The sequence below is a fragment of the Salvelinus fontinalis genome, chromosome 4, assembly GCF_029448725.1.
Source record: "Salvelinus fontinalis isolate EN_2023a chromosome 4, ASM2944872v1, whole genome shotgun sequence".
Lineage (NCBI taxonomy): Eukaryota > Metazoa > Chordata > Actinopteri > Salmoniformes > Salmonidae > Salvelinus > Salvelinus fontinalis.
The window spans coordinates 68,503,986-68,528,939 of NC_074668.1; the positions used below are offsets into that span (position 1 = coordinate 68,503,986).

General features: G+C 41.8%; 2 protein-coding genes across 2 annotated transcripts in view; both read left to right on the forward strand.

The window, feature by feature from the left end:
• LOC129854285 (synaptic vesicle membrane protein VAT-1 homolog-like) overlaps window positions 1–19,823 on the forward strand; it is a 42,590-nt gene extending 22,767 nt beyond the window's left edge. Inside the window, exons 8-9 of the mRNA XM_055921167.1 lie at window positions 13,822–13,905; window positions 17,444–19,823. Coding sequence (XP_055777142.1) covers window positions 13,822–13,905; window positions 17,444–17,542 — 183 coding nt within the window. The 3' untranslated portion in view covers window positions 17,543–19,823. The remainder of the gene's footprint in view (window positions 1–13,821; window positions 13,906–17,443) is intronic.
• Window positions 19,824–21,534: 1,711 nt separating this feature from the next.
• LOC129852806 (tetranectin-like protein) lies at window positions 21,535–23,367 on the forward strand. The gene is made up of 3 exons (XM_055918458.1): window positions 21,535–21,694; window positions 21,813–21,893; window positions 22,886–23,367. Exons 1-3 carry the CDS (start codon window positions 21,547–21,549, stop codon window positions 23,281–23,283), a joined length of 627 nt encoding a protein of 208 aa, XP_055774433.1. The 5' UTR covers window positions 21,535–21,546; the 3' UTR covers window positions 23,284–23,367.
• Window positions 23,368–24,954: the final 1,587 nt, after the last annotated feature.

The window sequence follows — 24,954 nt, forward strand, 5'->3', positions numbered from 1 at the left end:
GATATCACATTTCGCCACAGGGGACGCGACTACGTTTTTCCCCCTTTACTGATATTGATGATTTCTCTGATTGATAGGATAGTAGGAAAAAAAAAAAAAAAAAAAATGCAAATTTCTCATCCTACTACTATCTTTATTGATTGGGACTTTCTCTTCACGGACAAACAATATAACTTTTGTGTTACTTGTTTATTTGCAATTCTAACAAACATCTGATATAACTATGGTGAGTTTTACCAGTGTACTAGATATAGGTTACATTTTGACATTCATTTTTGATTTTTTTAACAGATATTCTGCTATTTGCATTTTTGTTTTAGTGTGTTGATTTCCCGTTATTAAGATGGAAGGTGCTGGGAGAGGTAGGGGTTTCCTAACATTTAATCTGTCACCATCTGTTGGAAGGGGTTCAGCCAAAATTCCAGTTGCTTCTACACCTATGCCTAAACTGGAGGGTTTTGGGAGTTTTGATGATAGTTTCCCCATGGAAACGCCCAAGGATGTGAATGAAAGAGGTTTGCCAAATACACGGAGTTGGGAGGTCTCCATGGATTTCATAGAAGACATTGTACAGCAGATTGGTCATTCCATTGGGGAGAACATTGCCTCCTGTTTGGAGTCAAATACAATTGTTGGACATGTTGGGGACAATGTTATGGGGAATGCATGCAGCTCTAGAGGTATGGATGTGTCGGGCCTGAACCTGGTATTGAAGTTTGATATCAGGGAGCCGGTGTACTTTAGGGGGGATGGCTCTGAAAAGTGCACAGTGCATGAGTGGGAGGATATGGTCATGGTTTATATGCGTAAGAGGGGCGTATCTGATGGACCAAGCAGATGAGGTTATGGGCAGGCTTATGGGAAGGGCCCGCATTGTTGTTAAAGTGGGCATACGCAGAAATCCCTCTGTTGATTTATCTAAAAGCCCAAGTCCCATCTTTGACATACTGAAACAACATTTTAATGACACTTGTTTTTCAAGCATGCCCCTCGCTGACTTTTATGCCACATTACCTCTGACTGATGAACAACCATTCGACTACTGACTCAGACTAAACAGGGCTATGGAGGTTGCTGAAGATTGTCTAAAGAGACAATGAAAAAAAGTGTTGAAGACCTAACTGGTGAGCTCACAGTCATGTTCATCAGACATTGCCCGAACGCCGAACTGTCGCTTATCTTTAAGTGCAAGCCAATACAGCAGTGGACAACTGCAGATGTTCATGAGAGGTTGGATGAATACAGAAGGGAGCGGAGGTACTCTCACTTATCTAAGGTGACCCCAGCCATCGCAACAATGAAGCAGGAAGTTGGTGCTGTCATGGGAAGGGCCCATGTGGCCACTCACCATGCCTGCTGTGAGGCTCCACATGGAATCACCTAATGCGTTGCCTTCCCCAGCGCAAGGCTACTCATGGCTCAGCTGAGCCGATGGAACACAACCTTGCAATGCTGGAGCGTGTGCTGGAGCAGTGGCCACAACAGTTTGTCAGTTCCAAAAAGGGAATAGGAGCAAATTGAGATCTAATGGGCCATGTGAAGTGTGTGGGGATGCTGGACACGATACTTACTTTCACTGCAGGGCCAATCACCTCTGCTTTCTTTGTCATGTAGCTGGCCACGCACGCTCTCAGTGCCCCAATTCCGCAGCTCTGAGCACAGCTGGTGGAGTCCCTGCAGTAACCACTGCTCAGCTCCCGGAAAACTAGTAAGCTTGCATGTAGAAGGGGAGAGTGTTAGGCCTTTTGTCCCCATCAGTGAGAGCTGTTGATTTGGAGTCTGTATATAAAAGTGTTTGTGACGAAATGGAGACTGAGAAGAGTATCATAATGCAGAACACGCAGAGACTTTCCCCATATAGCCTGTTCAACCTCTCCTTCGTATCATCTGAGATCCCCAAGGATTGGAAAGCTGCCGCGGTCATCCCCCTCTTCAAAGGGGGAGACACCCTGGACCCAAACTGTTACAGACCTATATCCATCCTGCCCTGCCTATCTAAGGTCTTCGAAAGCCAAGTCAACAAACAGATCACTGACCATCTCGAATCCCACCGTACCTTCTCCGCTGTGCAATCCGGTTTCCGAGCTGGTCACGGGTGCACCTCAGCCACGCTCAAGGTACTAAACGATGTCATAACTGCCATCGATAAAAGACATTACTGTGCAGCCGTCTTCATCGACCTGGCCAAGGCTTTCGACTCTGTCAATCACCATATTCTTATCGGCAGACTCAGTAGCCTCGGTTTTTCTAATGACTGCCTTGCCTGGTTCACCAACTACTTTGCAGACAGAGTTCAGTGTGTCAAATCGGAGGGCATGTTGTCCGGTCCTCTGGCAGTCTCTATGGGGGTACCACAGGGTTCAATTCTCGGGCCGACTCTTTTCTCTGTATACATCAATGATGTTGCTCTTGCTGCGGGCGATTCCCTGATCCACCTCTACGCAGACGACACCATTCTGTATACTTCCGGCCCTTCCTTGGACACTGTACTATCTAACCTCCAAACGAGCTTCAATGCCATACAACACTCCTTCCGTGGCCTCCAACTGCTCTTAAACGCTAGTAAAACCAAATGCATGCTTTTCAACCGTTCGCTGCCTGCACCCGCACGCCCGACTAGCATCACCACCCTGGACGGTTCCGACCTAGAATATGTGGACATCTATAAGTACCTAGGTGTCTGGCTAGACTGCAAACTCTCCTTCCAGACTCATATCAAACATCTCCAATCCAAAATCAAATCTAGAGTCGGCTTTCTATTCCGCAACAAAGCCTCCTTCACTCACGCCGCCAAACTTACCCTAGTAAAACTGACTATCCTACCGATCCTCGACTTCGGCGATGTCATCTACAAAATAGCTTCCAATACTCTACTCAGCAAACTGGATGCAGTTTATCACAGTGCCATCCGTTTTGTTACTAAAGCACCTTATACGACCCACCACTGCGACCTGTATACCCTAGTCGGCTGGCCCTCGCTACATGTTTGTCATCAGACCCACTGGCTCCAGGTCATCTACAAGGCTATGCTAGGTAAAGTGCCGCCTTATCTCAGTTCACTGGTCACGATGGCTACACCCACCCGTAGCACGCGCTCCAGCAGGTGTATCTCACTGATCATCCCTAAAGCCAAAACCTCATTTGGACGCCTTTCCTTCCAGTTCTCTGCTGCCTGCGACTGGAACGAATTGCAAAAATCTCTGAAGTCGGAGACTTTTATCTCCCTCAACAACTTTAAAAATCTGCTATCCGAGCAGCTAACCGATCGCTGCAGCTGTACATAGTCCATCTGTAAACTACCCACCCAATTTACCTACCTCACCCCCCATACTGCTTTTATTTATTTACTTTTCTGCTCTTTTGCACACCAGTATCTCTTCTTGCACATGATCATCTGATGATTTATCACTCCAGTGTTAATCTGCTAAATTGTAATTATTCGATTTATTGCCTACCTCATGCCTTTTGCACACATTGTATATAGATTCTCTTTTTTTTCTACCATGTTATTGACTTGTTTATTGTTTACTCCATGTGTAACTCTGTGTTGTTGTCTGTTCACACTGCTATGCTTTATCTTGGCAGGTCGCAGTTGCAAATGAGAACTTGTTCTCAACTAGCCTACCTGGTTAAATAAAGGTGAAATAAAATAAAATAAATACAATATGATGAGTTTTTCTATGCCAAGGTGTTAATAGGAGGAGAAGTGGAAGTGAGAGCTATGCTTGTCAGTGGGTCCATGGCTTGTACCTTGAGCTCTCGTGTCTTACTTGAACTTTTGCATGCAGGAGTATTGAAAAGTCCATAATTGAGACCTACAGACCTACAGAGATGGTCTTGGTTGATTGTGGTGGGTTGAAGACGAGGCCTTTGGGAGTATGTGAGCTGGAGATGGAGGTGTACGGCAGTAGAGTTGCCGTGCCTACACTGGTCTTGGGCAGCAATCTTGGGTCTCTCATCTTGGGTCTCCTAAAGACCTTAATGTGCCACCTGAAGACTAATGGAGATCTCTGGAAGAGGGTTTATACTCCTGTATGTGACAGGGGTGAAGATAGCAAGCTAATCAACATGATGGCTAATGTGGAGAGATGGAGGGACAGTGAAGTACCTGACAAAGTTGGAACTGTGAGAATGAAAGGGGCTGTGACTCTAGAGACTATGCAGCTGGCAGTGCTGTTCTCATTGAGCCCAGCAGTTCAAGGTCTACACCAAGGTCAAACCTGGTAGGGAGGACGGTAGCTCTGCTGCGGGGGGATCGGTGGCTCCCTGTTAGAGTGATAAACCCTTCTCAGAAGACAGTGACATTGAGACGAAACACCACTCTAGCCGATGTCTTTCCTTGCATGGCTCTAGAGGACTTTAATGGTTTGTGTGTGAATGATGATTCACCAGCAGCTTTTCAGCAGCATGTGCAGAGAACGGCTGACATACTCACTGACTGCCAAGATGACTTGACTCTAACTGATAATCGGTTCCAGCCGACTTGACGATACTGACGGACCTGACAGTTCAAGCAGTCCCGGGGTCTTACGTGACTTAGGTTTGATTGATATTGACTCCTGTCAAGTCTCTCCTGCTGGTAAGAAGAAACTCATCCATCTCATAGCTGAGTACCAGTCAATTTTTTCCAGGCACAAGTTGGATTGTGGAAAAGCTACCGGATGTCTTCATCGCATTCAACTTAGTGATGAGAAACCCTTTCGGATGCCCTACCGACGCATTTCACCAAGTCTTTATGAGAAGCTCAAGAAAGCGTTGAATGAGATGGAAGAACGTGAAATCATAAGGAGGTCTAGTAGTGAGTTCACCTCACCCCTTGTCCTTGCCTGGAAGAAGTCTGGAGACCTGAGACTCTGTACTGATTTTCGTTTGCTCAATGCTTGCGCCATCAAGACACCCACCCACCCACTCCCTCTCCAGGCTGACACGCTGGCTATTTTAGGTGGAAATGCCTTTTTCTCGACAATGGAACTTACCTCTGGCTACTACAATGTGGAAGTGCATGAGGATGACCGGAGATTCACAGCTTTTACATCGCCATTTAGATTGTACGAATACAACCGTATGTCACAGGGGTTATGTAATAGTCCTGCAACATTTATGAGAATGATGCTAAACATCTTTGGGGATCAGAACTTTCTTAGCCTGCTGTGTTACCTTGTTGATGTCTTGGTCTATGCGCCCACTGAAGATCTGGCAATACAGCGCCTGGAAATTGTTTTTGAGCGTCTCAAGGCTCACAACCTGAAGTTGGCGCCAAAAAAGTGTCACGCTATGCAGAGGTCTGTGAAGTTTCTGGGGCATATCATTAGTGCGAATGGTGTAGCTACAGACCCTGAGAAGGTGAGGGCCATTACAGGAATAACAGAAGCTGATCTGATGGAAGATGGCACTGACATTCCATCTCAGAAGAAATTGAGGTCATTCCTTGGGATGGTGGTGTATTACCAACAGTTCATTAAAGGTTGCTCGACCATCGCAAAGCCTCTCTTTGGATTGTCGACTTTACACAAGGCTCCATGCTGGAAAAAGAAGTGACGCTCACTTGTCAGGAAGTTGACGGTTGCCGACTGGACAGCAGAATGCAGACAGGCCTTATTCCAGCTAAAGCAAGCCTTACTGGACCAGGTTTTGTTGGCCCGCCCCAACTTCGACAAACCCTTTCTACTGTCGGTGGATGTTTCCAGCAACGGCTTAGGTGCTGTGCTGTCCCAGGTACAGGAACAGGGAGCTACAGCGAGACCTATAGCCTTCGCGAGCAAGTCCTTCAGTTATGCACAGTCGAGGTATCCTGCACACAGGCTCGAGTTCTATGGGCTATCTGTGACAAGTTCCACCACTGGTACGGGGGGAGCAGTTCACGGTATGGACAGATAATAATCCCTTGACATTAGTGATGCACCATGACATTTTTGGCCGATACCGAGATCCGATATTTTCCTTGCCAAAAAAACCCGATACCGATAACTGATATTTAAAAAAAAAAGTGGCCTTTTAAGCATTCTAGTACAGTTAAATAGTTAACATGGACACATCAGTCTAAGGCACTGCATCTCAGTGCAAGAGGCGTCACTACAGTCCCCGGTTCGAATCCAGGCTGTATCACATCCAGCATGATTGGGAGTCCCGTAGGGCGGCGCACAATTGGCCCAGCGTCGTCCTGGTTTGGCCGGGGTAGACCGTCATTGTAAATAAGAATTTGTTCTTAATTGACTTGCCTAGTTAAATAAAGGTTACACACACAAACACATACCACACCACACTGACCAAAAAGTTATTTTGTTGGCATTTACGTATGTCCCCATTACCAGTAAAACATAATTAAAACCTATTTCTTTCACTTACTTGCTGTGCTGTTTTGTTGTTCATTTGTTCAGTCGTTTCATTCTCAACCAGGATTTCAATGGAACGCCGTTTGGGTCTTTGCTATGGAACGTCCTTTGGATCTTTGCGTGTCAAAAAGATACTGTTTACCATGATTTGACATGTGAAATAACACTATTTGACGTGTCAATTAAGCTTGTTGACCAATCAGGACACGAATATGACTGCACGTCACATAATAAGTTAACGCGTTCATACATTTTTTACGTAGTTATTACATTTGTATTCATTTGCATCACTGTCAATGACATACTTTTATTTTGAGGGCAAACCGCAAATCCCACTGTTGCGCCTAATCCTTATTGTGGCTAACTTCACAACACATAACCTGGTCCGGTCGAGCCTCACTTGTCAGATGAAGCTAGCTGGCTGCTTATAATGTTAGCTTTGGGCAACAGGGTTAAGTAGCTGGCTAGCTATTTATTTTCATGAACTGAAGTTCAATTTCAATAGGCGAACAACAAGTGGCAACCTAGCTAATACTTACTCACAAGGATTCCTAAATCATTGATAAGAAAATGACTGCAGTTTCTACTGGTCATTGTTTTCAGGCTGGTTGTATTGGTGCTAGCTAGGTACCAGGCTAAAGCTAGCTACCCCAGAAGTTGTGGTCGAACATATTCTGCTTTATTACCAACGCGGTATTGAAAACACATCGTTCGTGGCTGGTGTTTTCTTGTTTGCAGACTTTTTTGTACAGCTTTGACAGTGCTACTGTATCTTTTTTGACACGCATTGACCCAAGTGGCATTCCATGGTATGTATGTCGTGAAGCTAATAGCAGTGACGCTATTACTGTGTAACTCCGGTAGGGCACCATCTGAAAACTAGCGCACTTGGAAGTGAGTAGCGGTGCTCAACATCACCCACGACAGAGAACGGTTGATTGTCAAGGGAAATATTCTTACACTTTCAAATGACTGCTTGACTTGTTGACTGCTCGATCCACACAGAAGACATTGTGGGCTAAGTTAGGAACGCTGTGTTGCACGTGTAGTGCAACATTTTACGTGCCGTCATTATGTCATGTATCTATGTTATATAGGTATGCACGTCAGCTTTGACATCGGTTTTGCACATCGGCGTTAAACTAGACATCAGCCGATACCGATGTTGGCGTTTTTAGCTAATATCGCCCGATTCCGATATGTTCACCGATATATCATGCATCCCTACTTGACATACATCCTGACCAAAGCAAAGCTCGATGCTTGCGAACAGAGATGGGTCGCCAAACTGGCACCGTATGAGTTTGACATCAAGTACATCCCTAGGCCCAATTTTTTTTTTGCAGATGCTTTGAGCAGAGAGCCCTTCGTATGACCCAGTGCACTCCATCGCCTGACAAGGGTCCCATACGAGGCCTTACTAGCTGAAGCTAACGCTGTGCGCACAGAGAGAGTGCAAGACATGTTTCGCTGGTCCAACCACCCCTTTGACAAAGCCTCTGACTCCAACAACGTGGTCATTAGCTGCCAGGCTACTGTTGACCCCCCATCTGGTGCTTTATCAAGACATGAAGTTGCAGCTGTTCTTCATTCACACAGGTGCTGGGTGGGTGAGATTGTCCAACATGCACTGCTGTTGCCACAGCTTCCGCAGCCTGTTATGCCATCAGAGCAGACCAATGTCGGTGTTCTGCCACACAACCTACTGATGAATAAGCAGCGTGATGACAGCGTGATGAGCAGAGTGATCTTCTTTGTGGAAAGGGGTAGAAAACCATCTCGGAGAGTGTGCCCACGAGAGTGTTGAGGTTTTGTGTTTTCTCAGAAGTTGGGACAAGTTGACCATGAAGATGGGTGTACTCTATCATGTTTCAAAGAATGTTGTTACAACGAGGAAAACGTATCTGTATGTGATTCCAGCCTCCATGAAAGCAATGGTGTTGAAGGGTGTCCATTATGAAGCTGGCTACCAGGGCCAACAGAGAACAGTCTACCTGACAAGACAGAGGTTCTTCTGGCATGGCCTGGAGAGGGAATTAAAGGAATATGTGAAGTGCTGCAGGAGATGCGTCGTGAGCAAAACTCCCGGTCCGGAGTTCATTATATATATAATAAATATTATATATTGTAATTGTAGTTACCAAAATAATACAGCGTTGCCCAGCGAACAAGCACCAAACCAGCATGCGTGAGTGCAGAGTTGGATGGTGAGCCGTGCATTGCATGATGTGCAATTTTGTGCTGTTTCTATCAGAATAAATCTCCATGACTGGTGCTACAAGTTGGAGTTCATGTCGATGATTGATTGTACACAACGCAAGAAGAGTACTGTTACACCTGTCTAACCTGGAGTGTCTTGACCAAAGGGTGTAATCGGGATCTAGATAGGGAGTACAGTAGGGGTTCACCATGGATAAAGCATGGCGGAGCCTCCTTGCTGGTTCTCAGATATATGCCTGCTTCACAATTTACCCCCCACCAACTCTCCAACCAGCCACAATTCTCCATCATTGTTAATTAACATCACATTAACAGTCCCTGACCTATTTCTGCTTTAGGCTTGGATTACGTAATTTCTTTTAGCTAAAGAATGTTTTGGAAACAATGGGATCCAGACAAAGAGGTACATTGTCTGTGTGTACCATGGTAATGAGAACAGTGATATAGGCCATCCACGGTCATCATCTCTGAGGGATTGAACTATTCCCATGTAGTGATTATGTAGATCCCCATGAGTTTTAATGAGCGAGATCAGAGAGTAATCACATTACCCTTTTCCATGAAACCCCTCTACCTTCCATCACGCCAGCACAGTTATTGAATGACTTTGTAATGGCTTTCGTCGGTGGAAGGAGAGGACCAATGCGCAGCGTGGTAATTGTTCATCTTATTTAATGGAAGTGAACAACTCAAAATACAAAAACAACAAAGTGAAAACCGAAACAGTTCTATCAGGTGCAGACACACAAAGACTGAAAACAACCACCCACAAAACCCAACAGAAAACAGGGTACCTAAATATGGTTCCCAATCAGGGACAACGATTGACAGCTGCCTCTGATTGAGAACCATATCAGGCCAAACACAGAAAACCAACACAGAAATAGAAAACATAGATTACCCACCCAACTCACGCCCTGATCACACTAAAACAAAGAAAATACAAAAGAACTATGGTCAGAACGTGACAGACTTTATAATATACATGATTTCCAATGCAGTAACTCTGATAACGGCTTTGAACACAGGAACAGACACTGACACAGACTGCTGGTTCACAGTCTGGATTATGTTGTTCTGGTTTCATGCTTGAGTTCCTTCCACCCTCCACAGCCCATGAAAAGACTCAATGCCCTTAAGCCTTCAGCATGCTTTGGTTCGGCCGCTAGGCAAACTGAACGAGCGTGCTTGATTACTGCTTTAAAAGACTTTAGTTTGAAAAATGAGAAAAAAATCGTCAATACTACTTACTGTTTGTCCATCTTGAGATGCCATAACCATTATGCACTTCGTCAAAATAGTCAGAATTATTTTGAATGTTTTTTGCCAAGGAGCTCTTAGTCGCGCAATTTTACATCTAACTAAGATGTTTAGTTCAGTATTTCTCAAGTGAAAAAATGTGAATGAAAACGATTCAGCTCTCATTCAATTAAGTGTTTGTTGTCATTCAAGAATCCCTACTGTTGACCAATCATCAACAAAGGGGCATAGACTTCGACTACTGACAAGATATTTTTTGTGAGCACGAACAGGCTTAATAACCCTTGCCAAAGACCAAAAATGAACAAAAACATCACAAAATGTTGTCATAATATATGCACAAAGTGTTTTGGATGACACCTTAAATCTAAATCTTCTTTAACAAAGGAACCTAAAGATTAAGAGATGGGGGGGTGGAGATGAGTTGGGGCGATGGATTAACCATGTGGTAGTAAGGTATCACAGCCGTCCAAACCAACACAACTTTCTCAACATTGAAAGTACTCTGTTTGCAGTGGCTTATAGGAAAATGCTTAGGCAATATTTGTCAGAAATGGAGGGATCTACTGAATCACTGTCACGTTCCTGACCTGTTTTCTGTTGTTTTTTATGTGGGTGATGGTCAGGGCGTGAGTTTTGGGTGGGCAGTCTATGTTTTCTGTTTCTATGTTGGTTTTGGGTTGCCTGGTATGGCTCTTGATTAGAGGCAGGTGTTTTGCGTTTTCCTCTAATTGAGAGTCATATTAAGGTAGGGTGTTCTCACTGTTTGTTGGTGGGTGATTGTCTTCCGTGTCAGTGTATGTGCGCACCATACGGGACTGTTTCATTGTCGTTAGGTATTTGTAGTCTGTTCCTGTTCGTGCGTTCTTCACGTTGTATGTAAGTTCGTGTCCAGGTCTGTTTACTTCGTTTTGTTGTTTTGTAAAGTATCAAGTGTTCTTTGTGTGTTTAGTTTCGTCTTGTTTATTAAAATTCATTATGTATTCACAACCCGCTGCATTTTGGTCTTTCGATCCTTCTCTCCTCTCCTCGTTTGAGGAGGATTACGACACCCGTTACAATCACAGTAAATATCTGACCTCACAAGGCTGTATTTATGATCCTACTTTTTCCCGTAACATTGTTTATTTATTTACTAACATCATAATTTATGTATGGACAGAGATGGGTGCACCTACCTGGTAGAAATGCTTTTTTCATGGTGTATCTACTGAATACTGTCTGGATAGCACTCCACTTGGATATCCCAAGGCTAAAAATATTTGCCCTTCAAACTGGATAAAATGGTCTCACTCAAAGACATTTTAGATTATATATATTTTTCATCCGTTTTTAGTCTTAAGGTGAAAGAAAATGAAATAGTTATTGTTCCAACTGGTAAATCCTGTTGGAATTGTTGGAGAAATAACATGGGGATTAGATCTAATTCCACAACCCACCACCCATCAGGTTGGAGTGGCTCACAGCTGCCAGTACTAAAGCAGCCGGTCTCCAGTTTGAGCCACTGGTACTTAGGTTCCTGGACATTGAAAACAACATTTTAACAAGCTATTGTACACTGGGCTATTCCGTGCGGCTGAAGTTAGTAAGCATGTATTAGATTTAAGGTGAACATTATGAATGATAATTATTCAAATGCTGATAATTGTTTACCTACAGGGAGGGATGTGACTCGGGGCTCTACCCTGACCTTTTTTACAGGGAGCACGTGTGTGCCTAAGTTGAAAGATTTTGGAGCACAAAGAAATTTAAGAGCACAATGAAAGATATTTGAGGTAACAAGCCGTTTTCTTTGTAGTAATGGTGCAAGCGTATCCTCCATGGCACCCGGGCATGCAGTACAGTGAAGGAATCATTGCAACAATGATCATCTTTATTCTAAGCGCACTGGTGCTCCTAAATTAAAATTCCAGGTCGCACAGCAAAATATTTAGGTACTTATACAAGTAAAATGGTCGCACTGTAGAGCCCTGTGACGCATGTTTTCCATTGCAGAGTGCATCATGTTGAATTACAGCACCACAGAGCGTTCTAGAGCATCTCGCCGTATTTGACTATAGGATTAATTCTTGGTACACTCCTTTTCCTAATTGTGTTCTCAAGTGGGTTTCTGGGAATGCAAACACTACTGCCATTAGAAATGACCAGGGATGAATTAAAGGAAACTAGAGATCTATCCAACCCAGAGGCGAATGAAACAACACACAATCAGGGAAAACACAACGTGTGCTCAATGGATTTCGGAATCATTGTAGAAATGTTACCACTGATACATTTCCATTTACTAAAGATATTACAGTAATGTAATGGGTGCCTACTCATGACTCTAAATTGCTTCATTTCAAAACATTCAAAGAAAATTGCTCCATTATACAGATATGACATTGAAAATGCACCGTGCCTTGAAAGATGCAAAATATATATTTTGAACTGCTCTCTCAGCGTTTTATTGTGCTCGTCTGGAAATGGACTGCTGTAAATGGATTCATTCTGCAGTAATCACACTGAGCACACAGGCAATATCTCTGAGATGCATCAGGGCAGACTGGTCTGAGATATCCCTTCTCTGGTCTACGCAGCAACAGGTGATAGGGAGCATGGGGAGTTTACAGTCAGGGCACGGTGTGGTGTACTTTGAGCACTGAAACATTGGGATTGGTGAAAAGTCACCACATAGAACAAAGAGTATGGAGGCAGAGATGCACACTTTAAAATGGAGTCTGACAGTAAGGTAAAAAAATACATGGAAAGACAGACCTAAAGTGGTCTCCAGTGGCATTGACTTAGAGGAGGTAATCAATTATAGGTTATCTCATCATGGTATATGTCATACTGTGAAATGGTGTGATGAAAAGTATTTGCATGGCAGAGTTGACCTCCCTAGAAGTAAGAGGAATACACTTGCAGTACTTTTTTTTTAGGTGGGTGGGGAGCAGTTCCAATCATCTATAAATGTCATGAGCTCTGACGAAGGGTTTGGGTATTGACTGAGTCTGGCTAGATGAAGGACAGGGACGCTAATCTTCACTGGCCATGTATATCAATTCAGAAAAGCCACCAGACCACGTCACGCAATATGCAAAATATAGTATTCTAGAAATGACACGTATTTTTCAGTCCTGTGAAATGGTGTGATGATCGTCATGCTTTGGGCACATCCTGGCTGTCTTAAATATGTGCTGGCTCTGATGACTGACTGAATGATTATACAGTGACCTGCACTGATTTATTTGAGAGAGAATCAATGTGTGCTTCAGAGTCACTGTCTCTGGGAAGTGTAATGCTTGACCTCTCACTTCCACCCAGCTGAATGAACAGGCAGTAACTTTTTAAAACATGACCTTCAGCTTAACACATGTAGCAACTGTTCCACTCAGATAATAACACTCTGATTATTCTAAATGAGAGTGTGTACTAACACTGATCATATGATTGGTAGAGTTTGGAATCTGAACACCAATTACTTGTGGTTGTTGAGTGTAATTTGTTGGGCTGTGTATGAATATTGTACTATGGCTAACCCTGTAAAACAACATTTCACTGCACCAATGCGTTTTTTAAAAACACTGTTAAACATTGTTAGGCAGGCTATATGCACAGAATAATAGCATTCAGTTCTGCAAACAATGTGGACTGTGATTTAAGAATGTGATTTTTAGCTGACTCCTATTGTAAGAGTTTGGATGGAAGATGCTAAATGTAGTTTTGAAGTTGCTGTGAAGAGAAGTGAAAACCCTTATCACCCGGATTGCAACGTCAACTCCTCTGTGCACATACTTCACAGTCTGTCGCTATGTTTTTCATGGGCTTGCTGTGTCACCACTGCCACCTAATGTGCAGTGCCTAAAACTGCATGCACTCTATTCAGAAAGTCACATACAGCTCCCAAACAAAATCACAAGCTGTATTTTGGGGGATTGAATGTCTAAACTATATGGTATATATTGTTATTACTGACATTGATTTTATGTGACAGTCAGTGTTTGGTCTTATTGTGTTTGTACCCCAGGTAAAAGAAGCCATGCAGAGGATCCACGACAGAGGCAACATAGGAAAGCTAATCCTGGATGTGGAGAAGTCTCCCACTCCTTTGGTAAGTACACAACCCTGACCTTTTTTCTACAAGAACAAGTTATTCATAAGTGGTCTAAAATTGCACATGCATTCAACAAGTTTGAAAATTATTAAATAGCATCATGACTCACCAGTGAGTAATTTATCCCTAGAGAACTCTTGGCAAAATCAACACAGGTTGAGGTTCCTAGATAACACTAATTCTGATAATAATGAATATATCTTCCAATGGCACTAGTTTCTATGGTGACCCATGAATATCAGCGTCCCCATTTGGAGCAGCAAACATAAGAAACAAAAGCCTGAGCAGTGTTGACAAAATGTTGATTCAATGTTGATATGTTTAAAGTAACTGTCCAGTAAAACCCCATCTCAAACTCTTTGAATGTTTTTTTTATGCTTGAAATTTGCTTGGCCCTTATGTGATTGGTCCAGCAGCTTTTGTCTTTTTTATGTTTTTATTCTCCAGTGGGGAGAAGGATCATTCTTGAGATAATGGGAGGCACGTGCTCAGGAATGCACACAAGCAAGATAACTAGCAAGTCAAGCAATCCACAACTGGTGTTAGCAAAAAGGACAACGCCCATGCAACAACTATCTCGCCTGTCACTTCTATTTCAAATCATGTGGTTTGTATAGGGTGACCACATTTAAAATACCCAAATGCGAGACAACAGGATGATTTTCGGGACATTTGCGGGACAGTTGCCTTCATGAATAAAATCATTTACCAGCAAGTCCCCATCCCAAATGCATAAAATGCATCCTCCAATTGCAACATCTACCTATGCACACACATATTGTCTCAAGAAACATTTATATTTTTAATACCCTCAAACACCAAGTTAGGCATACCTCATTTCAAAATAGGCCATGGCTTCATAACTGTCAATCATGAATGAATATTCTTCACATTTTACAAGTGAAATGTCCAAACAGCGTCTGCATGCCGATCATTTGATCTCAATCAGTTTCATGGGAATATGCATTTAGATCTTCTTGAATTCCTATTTCGTGGGCAATTTAGAGCAGATGGTGTTAAACTTTATAGCCTTCCTGTATTTTATTTTTTTCAATCATAGCACATTCTGGCGCTGTTGAGTTTTGGCCTCCTGATAATTTTTGGGCACTATTCAGCTTACCATCACTTCATTTCTCATGAGATTTGAGGGTGTTTTTGGTGTAACAGTAACGTTATACTATGCTATTATATTTGGTTTTGTTATGTAGAATACTAACCCACTGGTACACACTGGTTAAATCAACGTTGTTTCCACGTCATTTCAATTAAATTAATTGACGTCTGTGCCCAGTGACAATTAATCATTATGTGATCTTTCAAGACATTGATTCAGCTTTGATCTAACATTACTAAATGAGCACCATTGTGAGAAGTAGCAGAGTGATGGCAGCACTACACCCCTGCAGTCCGCTGCACCAAACAAGTTATTGAAGCGCACCTAGCCTACTCGTTTGCCTTGAGCAAAATTTGGTGATGCAGAAACGAAAAACTACATGTGTGGTTGTTTTATGAAAATCTGGGAATATTTGGCCAATAAAATATTTTTGGTTGGTAAAATAGTTAGGAAGGGAGACTTCTAAAATGGGATTTAGTGAAGCAGTAGCAAATAATGTTTATTGCGCAACTAATGAGCATGAAGAGCCTCACAAGTTTGACGAAATTACCTTATCTTTCAGTCTAATACGGGTATTTACTTACTTTTTTAGCTCTTTTTCAGAAGCATGCTTTTTGTAAATAGTTAGGCCTAACTGTCCTCTCCAAGTTTAGCTAGAATTTAGCCCGAAAGGATTTGAGAAATTCGATTGGTTGACCATAGGCCTAAGACATAAATCTACATATTGTCTTGCGCTGCGCAGAATATCAGATCTCAACAAATATTGGAGTGTTTAGCATCACCAGTAGGCTACCCCATTCTTAGGATTTATATATATATTTTTTTCCATAAGCGAAAAGTGACTGCAAGAGACAGGTTGGAACGAATCCATTTTTTTTCAATTGGTTAATAAAATGTAGAACATAATTGTTTGGTTGTGGGACGTGGGAAAAACGGCCAAACTGCAGGAGTGACCTGCAGAATCCGGGACATGTGGGCACCCTAGGTTAGAGTTGGCCTGCTGGATGTTTAGAAGCAGTTAGCACGCTAATGTTAGCACGCTAATGTTAGCACGCTAATGTTAGCACGCTAATGTTAGCACGCTAATGTTAGCACGCTAATGTTAGCACGCTAATGTTAGCTATCGATGCTAAATTAGCCAGCTGGCTAACCAACAAGAAAGCAAGTCAAAGCAGATCCTCCACACAACCACCATCTCACAATTTCCTTCTATTTTAAATCATGTGGTTTGCAGCTAAAAGATAGCAGCAGCCAGTAGCTAGTAGCTAGCTAGCTAACGTTATTTAGGTTCTGTTGATAATTGGATATGGAGAAGGGTGAGCCGGTCAAGGATCGATTCAGACAAGGTGATAAATTGTATGACAAGCGACAGTTTAATTATGAGTAAAGATATCTGATACAGGCGTATACGGTCTCGTTCCTTTAGCTCATAGAGAACCTCCAGAAAAAGCCCAGATAACAGAATGCATAGACATTTTATACAACACAGAAAGTAGGTTGAGTCTGGAAGTTCTGGTCCTTTGGTTGGTTCTGGACAGGTTGTTGTCTTCTCAGATTGGTCCTGATGAGCTGGGCGTCATCCTTCTGAGTCTTGTAGCAAAAGTTCTTTGTTACCAAATGTTCAGCTAAACAGGAGATTTTGTGTGTGCGTAGTCAGCCCTCTGTCCTTGGGTATGTGTGTGTGTGTGTCTTATTATCTCGTGAAATGCGGACCCAAGCACCCTTTTCTTATCAGTGTTTATGAAAGGTTTACGTCAGCCCTCTGTCCTTGGGTGTGTCTGTGGGTCTCTGTATCTGTTTATAAGTTTGTGAGAAACCCTGTTTCAGAAAGAAGTTAGTTATAACAATGTAATAGCAATATGCTTGTGTTATTTTAAATGGTATTTATTACAGTTCCTAACAACAAAAATATCAGGAATATAATGACAAACCAAAGGACAGAAACGACTAATACTTGTGAAATAATCACTGTGCTGTTATAGTAAAGTGTCCTAGTAGTTTTATTGTGCATTTCGAAATCCTGAATCTATCCATACTATTTGACTCAGGCAATCTGCCCCAGTGCATCCACGTGGGAACTAATTTGAATGTCCAAGTGTCTCATTGGCTGAGTCTCATTGGCTGAGCTGTCAAATCATTTTTTATTTTTTTTCAGTATTCGCCCAAACCAGTCTGTTGTTTCTGAATGGGCCAAGCAGGGACACATCCTCAATTCTATATATTTTTTATTCATAATCTTTTTAATTCAGATTGTCATTAATTGTTGGTAATATTTCATTAAAAATCTGGAACACTGGACAGATACATTAATATCTGAATCCTTTGTTCCTCATCTTTGAATGTTTTCTTATAGATACAGTTGATACGGTACACTCCATTTTGTATTTGTAGAAATTACAATGTGTTCTGTATTCTGTGTAGATGGCCAGTGACAGCACAGAGACCAGTGAGGCTGGTGAGGAGGAGGAGGAACATGAAGGGGACAGTGACAACAAGGAACGCATGCCTTTCATCCAGTAGGCCCAGGTACGGTACCACAACTGGCCTGGACACCTCAAAGGAAGGAGGTGGAGCGGGGGATTAGTTCCATAACAGACGACTCCACAACCCGAACTACGCACCGTGAACTCAAACTGTTGTACTGTATGTGAGTGTATGTTTGTGTGCGTGTGTGTGGGTCTGCTGTCTTTGTGTCTTTGTTATGTAAGATGTTTGAAAGACGTATGAAAACTCATAAGACACTGGTTGTCAAAGTTGCCAATCAGCTAAAGTGCCATTCACTATCCAGTATTATGATGAGCATTGTGTTGCTGACCAAATGATGTTAAGAGATGCTTAGACCTATCTGCAGCCTCATCGTTGTTCATTGTGTTCTATGGCAACCTTAACAAGGGAGCAAAGTAGGAATGGAGTGAATAAGGGGTTGATTATGTTGCTTTTAGGGACAATACGAGAGTGAGTGATTGAGTGTGAAAGAGAACAGTAAGTGAGTGAGAGTGAACCAGGAACATAAGTGATATTGACCATGCTTGTACTCCTGTCTTGATGGTTGAAACGAGGGAAACTAGGAGGGTGAGTGTTAGCGTAAACGTCTCCTTTAAGCTATATTCCCCTTTCTCTTTTACCACTATTATGGTGACTCAGAAGTGAGATTAATTTCAGCTGCTTCATGGACACTAGTCACTCTGATCACCCCATTACCACTGAATACACAGGAAACCCAGAGCAGATTGGCCCTGGGCTATTTACCTCCACCTGCTGCAGTGAGTCTATCAAAATCACTCTCTGAGATCGTTTTTCACCTCCTCCCTCAGGTTATTTTCAGCAGTGTGTGAGCTAGGAGAGAGTATTAGGAAATGCCACTGTAAATGCCTGCTACCATGTTTACCGACACATTAGGGATCCGACCTTCTGCGGTGTTGTTATGGGATCACCAGTGCCTTTGAGCTAGAAGTCTGCAGCAGTCTTGTAGAAGATTTCAGTATTTGAATTGTACCCATTCCACAGACACTCAATTTCATGGTGGTTCTGCCAAATGCCAGGCAGCATTCTGAGTGTGTTTCCTACATTTCTGCAACTAATGAAAATAAGAAATATAACGTCAGCTTTTGGTCTCATCTGTAGTCATCATTTCAGACAAACAATGCAGAGAGAAATGGCATGGTGGTCAGGTGATGATGATTAACCACACCTGTTTCTGTTTAGTCTGTGTTCTTTATGCATGTGTGTAATAAGTTGTGTTACGTTTACCTGCTGGTGCCTGTGTATAGTGTGCAATGCCTCCCAAACAGAGTGCCACAGAGAGGGAGGACTAAAGACACATTCACTTACAGATGAGCTGATGGGCCATCAAGAATGGAAGTACTATTGCTGTGGATACCACAGGACAGGAGTTATTCATATCAGATGTTAACATCTCATGTGAGATGTGGTATGACAACTGTATTGTGCTACTAGTATTATCCATATGGAAAGTGTGAAATTAGTCGTCCAACGTACAAAGCTATTTATTCATAAAAATATGAAACTACCATTGATGTATAGAGATGAAAGCTACTGAATCGCCTTGTTATAAACAGTAAATCTAGCTACGGCAGATGTGTTTCATATAACTACAAGCTTACATATTACCTTCAGGAGTATTCCCAAACCCCCCAAAAATGTACAGACACAGTATAAAACAGTAAGTGAATAGAAAATATGATACATTTTTGTATGTACCCTACTGTCTGTATGGGAAGAAAGGGCCCAGCTATTACATGGCTGTAGTAATGATTGGAAAGTAGCCAGCTGTGCTTCTCTAAACGAACCACCCATTGGTGAAGAAATCCAGTTTCACACATTTCATTGATCTTTCATTTGCCACTCACAACATTAAATGTCACAACATTTTATTCAAATATTTTATTAGCTACGTCACAACATTGCACCTATTTCCTTTCATGATAGACTTGGCAATGTTACTGGAAATCAAGTATATTAATGAAGGACAACAGTACATCTAAATGTGAATGTCTCTTTTGGTTTTCCTGTTAGTCTAGGTCTAGAGTGTAGAGTAACTTGCAGTGTGTCTGTGTGTTTCCATGGGAGGTCATTATGATGGATAGTCAACTTGCCTTAAAAGTAAAAATATATATAAACAAACTATGTAGGTGTGTTTAGTACTGTAGTTGGAACCTGATTACAGACTTATATGAAGATATTGTTTAACTGTATTTGTTGGCATTAGCGGTTTTGTTATACTGTACGTAGTCCAGTTCTGTTTACATGAATAAATGTATCTGCAGAGCATTCTGGGAAAGCTGTGTGTTTTTCTTGGCCGGTGTCATTTTCAGGTTTTTCTCCACAAGCCACCCTGTGAAAGACTCCCTATAATATCACACTTTCATAGGCTGGGGTATTTCTCCAAGAATGTACAGTATGAAAAATGATTTAAGCTTTAAATCCATGGTAACTTTCTCACTGAAAATTACTTGCTTGTTAACAACGGTAAATTGACTTTGACCATGGTTACTTTAAGTAGCGCTGCGTATTTCTTAGGTTCTTATCTTATTAGGTCATAAGGATTCAACATGAATTACTGATTTGCATCTCTCCCAATCACCTTGAATCTTGATATTCTCTTATCATCCCTTTCCCACTTATAGCAGTGGGGTATGTAGCACCTTTAATGCAATATAAATAAGGTTGGTCCTTTGCTATTTACTGGCAGGTCGGTGGCCTTTCACAATGTCACCACCACAACTTCCTATAAATAAAATACAACTGTGATAACAAATGCTTGGCCTTTTGTCAAGCTCCTATCCCCACACAGTAATGTAACTCCAATGGGTGACCTTTGTCAATGTCCTATGTGCTATTTATAGCCACTATCATCTAAGCCTGCAGAATGTATCTCTCTGACTGGCATAAACATAATTTATGCAGAAGATATGTTGGTGTTTTTATGCTCCAATGCTGTAATCTATTTGAAATATGGATTGCATCCTTTTAGCATTGTGTAGCTAAACCACTTTAACTATGTGGTCATACTGCACCTCTCAACAGCCCTAGACTATTATCTGGATGAGACCAGGGTTCCAGAGTGTTGTTATGACATTGTGATTACTTTTCAATGTTGCTCTACCATTACATCTAATCAAATTTGAAAGGTACCTCTTCATAAATTTTTAAGTGAGGCCGCGTGTCTCTGAGACGCCTTTTGGGCATCCTGGCTCTCTCAATCAGACAGCAGAGTTTTTCTTAACACTGCACCCCTCTTCCATCTGATCTGTCTACTCTACAACATCACACACTAAAAATAACCTCTGCTGCACCAGAGCAGGGAGCTGGACTTTCTCAGCTCTATTAAGCTCCATGTTTTCCATGGTTACACAACTAAATCTTTGTATTTTTCCCGCACATTTGAATGAGATATAATTAGAGTTGACAAGCAAAATGTAATCATCCTCATAAAGTTTTGACGCATTGGGAGACCTATCTATGCATGCTTATTACAGTACTGTGACCACCACTTGAACTAGTGACAACCTTTAGGTCATCTTTCAATCTTTTTGCACTTGACCAGAACCAAACAGTGTCCATTATTTTGGTGACATGGCATATAAAGTAACAAATCTCCTCTTAGCCATCTAGGGAGTAACAACATTTCTTTTTAGGATTAATTTACCGTGGGTCAAATGTATCAATGCAAGGGAGTTGTGGGAGGTCAGATACAGAAGCTGTCAGATATTCTCATATAGAACATTCTGTGCAGTATTGCAGTCAATGAATTTACGGCTTGTTTGTGAAATGGGAAAACTGTAAATAAATTGCACCTTGTCCCAAGTAAATATTTATGAATGGGCAGAAACAGGGGCATCATTGTTGTCACCCCCACCCATGGTATTTGAGTTCCCCCTGACGTTTGAAAAAACCCTAAGTTACATAGTGTCAGCCAATGAGAGGTGAATCACTGCAGGAGCAAACTGGACCTGTATATAGTGAACTGCCCACAGTGCTTTGGGCTCCTGTGTAAGTGTTAAATGGTGTGCCCCTTTCTTTTGTCGAAATTTAGTGCAGAGATGGCGCGTCTGGTTCTCCCCATCTTTTTGGTTCTCTCTCTCACCTTGCTCCACCAGGGTTTTAGCCGTCCATCTCGTACCAGGAAAGCAGTGCCAGCACCACAGAGAGGTAACACTCATCACACACACTAAACTAAACTTCAGTGGCTCTACTATGTTTTTCCTGTACATTTTCTCTCTGACATGCCTGCCTGCTTGTCTATGTTTCTATGGCAATACAACGGCAGATGAGGATGATGTAAAGTCGCAGCTGGAGAAGCTGTGGCAGGAGGTGAACTCCCTGAAGGAGATCTCAGCTCTGCAGACAGGTATGCTGAGCTGGCTGCTCTGTGTGCTCATACTGAGTGCTGCTTTATGGCCAGGAAGGTTTCAAAGAGGGAATGCTTCTCATGGGGAAACAGTGCAGATTTAGCAGTTACTCTATGTTTCTTATGGGTTAGGCAGGTGTATACTGTATGTACCTTTGGTATATGCACTCTTAGAGAAAGAAAAGGTGCTATCTGGACCATAAAAGTGTTATTTGGCTGTCCCCATAGGAAAACCTTTTTAGGTTCCAAGTAGAACCCTTTTGGTTCCAGGTAGAAACCTTTTGGGTTCCATGTAGAACCCCAAAACTACGGTTCTCCTATGGAGAGAGTTGAAGAACCCTTTTGGAAACTTTGTTTCTAATAGTGTGGAATTGATGCAGAGAAATTATGATTTTATGTTTCTTATGGTAATTCACACTAACCCCAGACATCAGGTTAGCATACACTTTCATTTGTCATTTACTAATATGCCCAGTCACCAGTAGAGGGCAGGAGTACTCTTACCTTCATCCTCATGCCTTGCAGCAGCAATAATGTTGACAGAGCACTGAGTCATGTGCTGGGGAAGATAATGCCGTTGAATTTCTTCTAAAGGCCTTGGAGCGCATTGCGAAATGTATGATGATGGATATAAAAGTATTATGATGAGACAGGTTCTTTATACAGGGAGGGTGGAAGAACATAGTGTTACTGTCTCATATAGTATGCCTCTATCTGGGTTACCTCCCACTGAAAGGGCTTATGTCTTATTTTGGGAACTTGGTTTAGGAAACATGGATACAGATGAAAACCTTTGCTTTGTCCTACTAGTCCTCATTATGACTGTTTGAAATTCTAAGAATTAGAAAATATCAGTGAGACATTATACACCAATATATCAAGGAGATATATATTTCAAATTCTTCAGTAATATTTGAACATGGTAGGTAGGGTTATTGACGGAGGAAGTTTGAAGGAGATAAATGTACTAAACTACTTCCCTCTGCTTCCAGTTTGTCTTCGTGGCATCAATGCTCACAGGAAGTGTTACTTGACCATTGAGGAACCCAAGCACTACCATGAGGCCAACGAACACTGCATTGCATGGGGTGGAACACTTGCCACTCCACGTGACCTCAATGAAAACAATGACCTGAGGGACTATGCCAAGAGGAGTGCATCAGGTACCAAGGAGTTCTGGATCGGTGTGACAGACATTGTGAAGGAGGGCCAGTATGTAGACGTCAACAGCATGCCCATCAGCTACTTCAACTGGGACAAGACCAAGAAGCAACCCACAGGGACAAAGAGGGAGAGCTGTGTCGTGCTCTCACTGGCTGCACAGGGAAAGTGGCATGATGAGGTCTGCCTTGGCAAGAAAAAGTACATTTGTGAATACCCCATTCCCTAACTTGTGTACCACCATGGATACCAGATGGTTGTTGACAACCTGATGATCATTTATGCTCGTCATTAAAAAATACATGTGATACCACACTGGTTTGTGTGGTTTGTGAGTCATCTGTATTATACTGCTAATTTATGAGTTGGTGAATTTGTAGGGAAGTTGAAATTCTAGGTAAACAATTAACAATTCCCTTCTGTACTCCCACTTGCAATAATGATTGTTAATGTGTTCATTGTTTAATAGCTTTAAAAAAAAAATGAGTAGATAGGACACACTGTTAGGCCTACCTAAATATGCCACTCAATGATTGGTACAGGACTAGACCTTACAGTAGATTCTATTCCAATCTGTGATATTGTTCATAACTGACAGACAGACAGACATAAATTACATCCATACATAGGCCTACATACATACGGGTAACTGCCAAAATAAAGGAAACAATAAACATAAAGTGTTTTAATAGGGTGTTAGGCAACCACGAGCCAGGACAGCTTCAATGCACCTTGGCATAGATTCCACAAGTATCTGGAAGTCTATTGGAGGGATGCAACACCACTCTTCCACAGGAAATTCCATAATTTGGTGTTTTGTTGATGGTGGTGGAAAATTCTGTCTCAGGCGCCGCTCCAGAATCTCCTACAAGTGTTGAATTGGGTTGCGATCTAAGAGTGACTGAGACGACCCTGTTTACATTGTTTTCATGCTCATCAAACCATTCAGTGACCCCTTGTGCTCTGTGGAAGGGGCATTGTCATCCTATGAGGGATAGCCATGGCAGCCAAAATAATGGCCTGCCCAGCATTTTTATGCATTACCCTAAGCATGATGGGGAGTTAATTGCTTAATTAACTCAGGAACTACATCTGTGTGGAAGCACCTGCTTTCAATATACTTTATATCCCTCATTTACTCAAGTGTTTGCTTTAATTTTGGTACATACATTCCCTACAGACTTAAAAAATATATATATTTTCTATCTTTTTCTTTTCTTTTTGTCTTTTTTCTTTTTTTTTCTTTATTTACAACAAATCAATACAGAAAGTACATAAGGGAACACAAGTATATATAGATTATATTCAATGGACAATCGAGCTAGGGGGTACAATATCACATTAAAATTACACAAGGACCTTTAAGGGACATACATACACTTACAATTCTAACAGCTTTTTTGTTAGTAGAGTATTTAACTGTCTTAAAATACAGTTCAATTTATTTTTGTAGGGTAAGAAAATGTGTTTTTTTGTTCGTAAATTTACATTTGTGTATATGAAATTTGGCCAAAAGAATAATGAAATTAATTACATAAAAATGTTTCAGCTTATTTCTATCGTATGTAAAGAATCCAAGCAGTACATCTCTCCACAATAGTGTAAAATCTTCATAAATGGGTTCAATTATAAATCTACTGATGTCTTGCCACAGTTTTCTTACATGAATACAATGTCAAAAAAGATGCAACACTGTTTCTGGGTGGTCATTACAAAAGGAGCAATTTGAGTTGATGTTTTCCTTAAACTTCTTCATATAGTGGTTGGCAGGATAATATTTATGAATAATTTTAAAGGAAACTTCCTGATTTTGTTAACAAGTAGGTATGTGTGTGGCAACATCCATTTTTTCCCCCAACAGATATTATCAATAAATCCATTCCAATAAGGCATGACATAA

Bases quoted from the DNA above. Each gene is read 5' to 3' on its own strand.
- LOC129852806 (XM_055918458.1), top strand. From the start codon at position 21,547: ATGGTGTGCCCCTTTCTTTTGTCGAAATTTAGTGCAGAGATGGCGCGT. The intron at 21,695-21,812 runs GTAACACTCATC...ATACAACGGCAG, and splicing joins AGTGCCAGCACCACAGAGAG to ATGAGGATGATGTAAAGTCG. The intron at 21,894-22,885 runs GTATGCTGAGCT...CTCTGCTTCCAG, and splicing joins GATCTCAGCTCTGCAGACAG to TTTGTCTTCGTGGCATCAAT.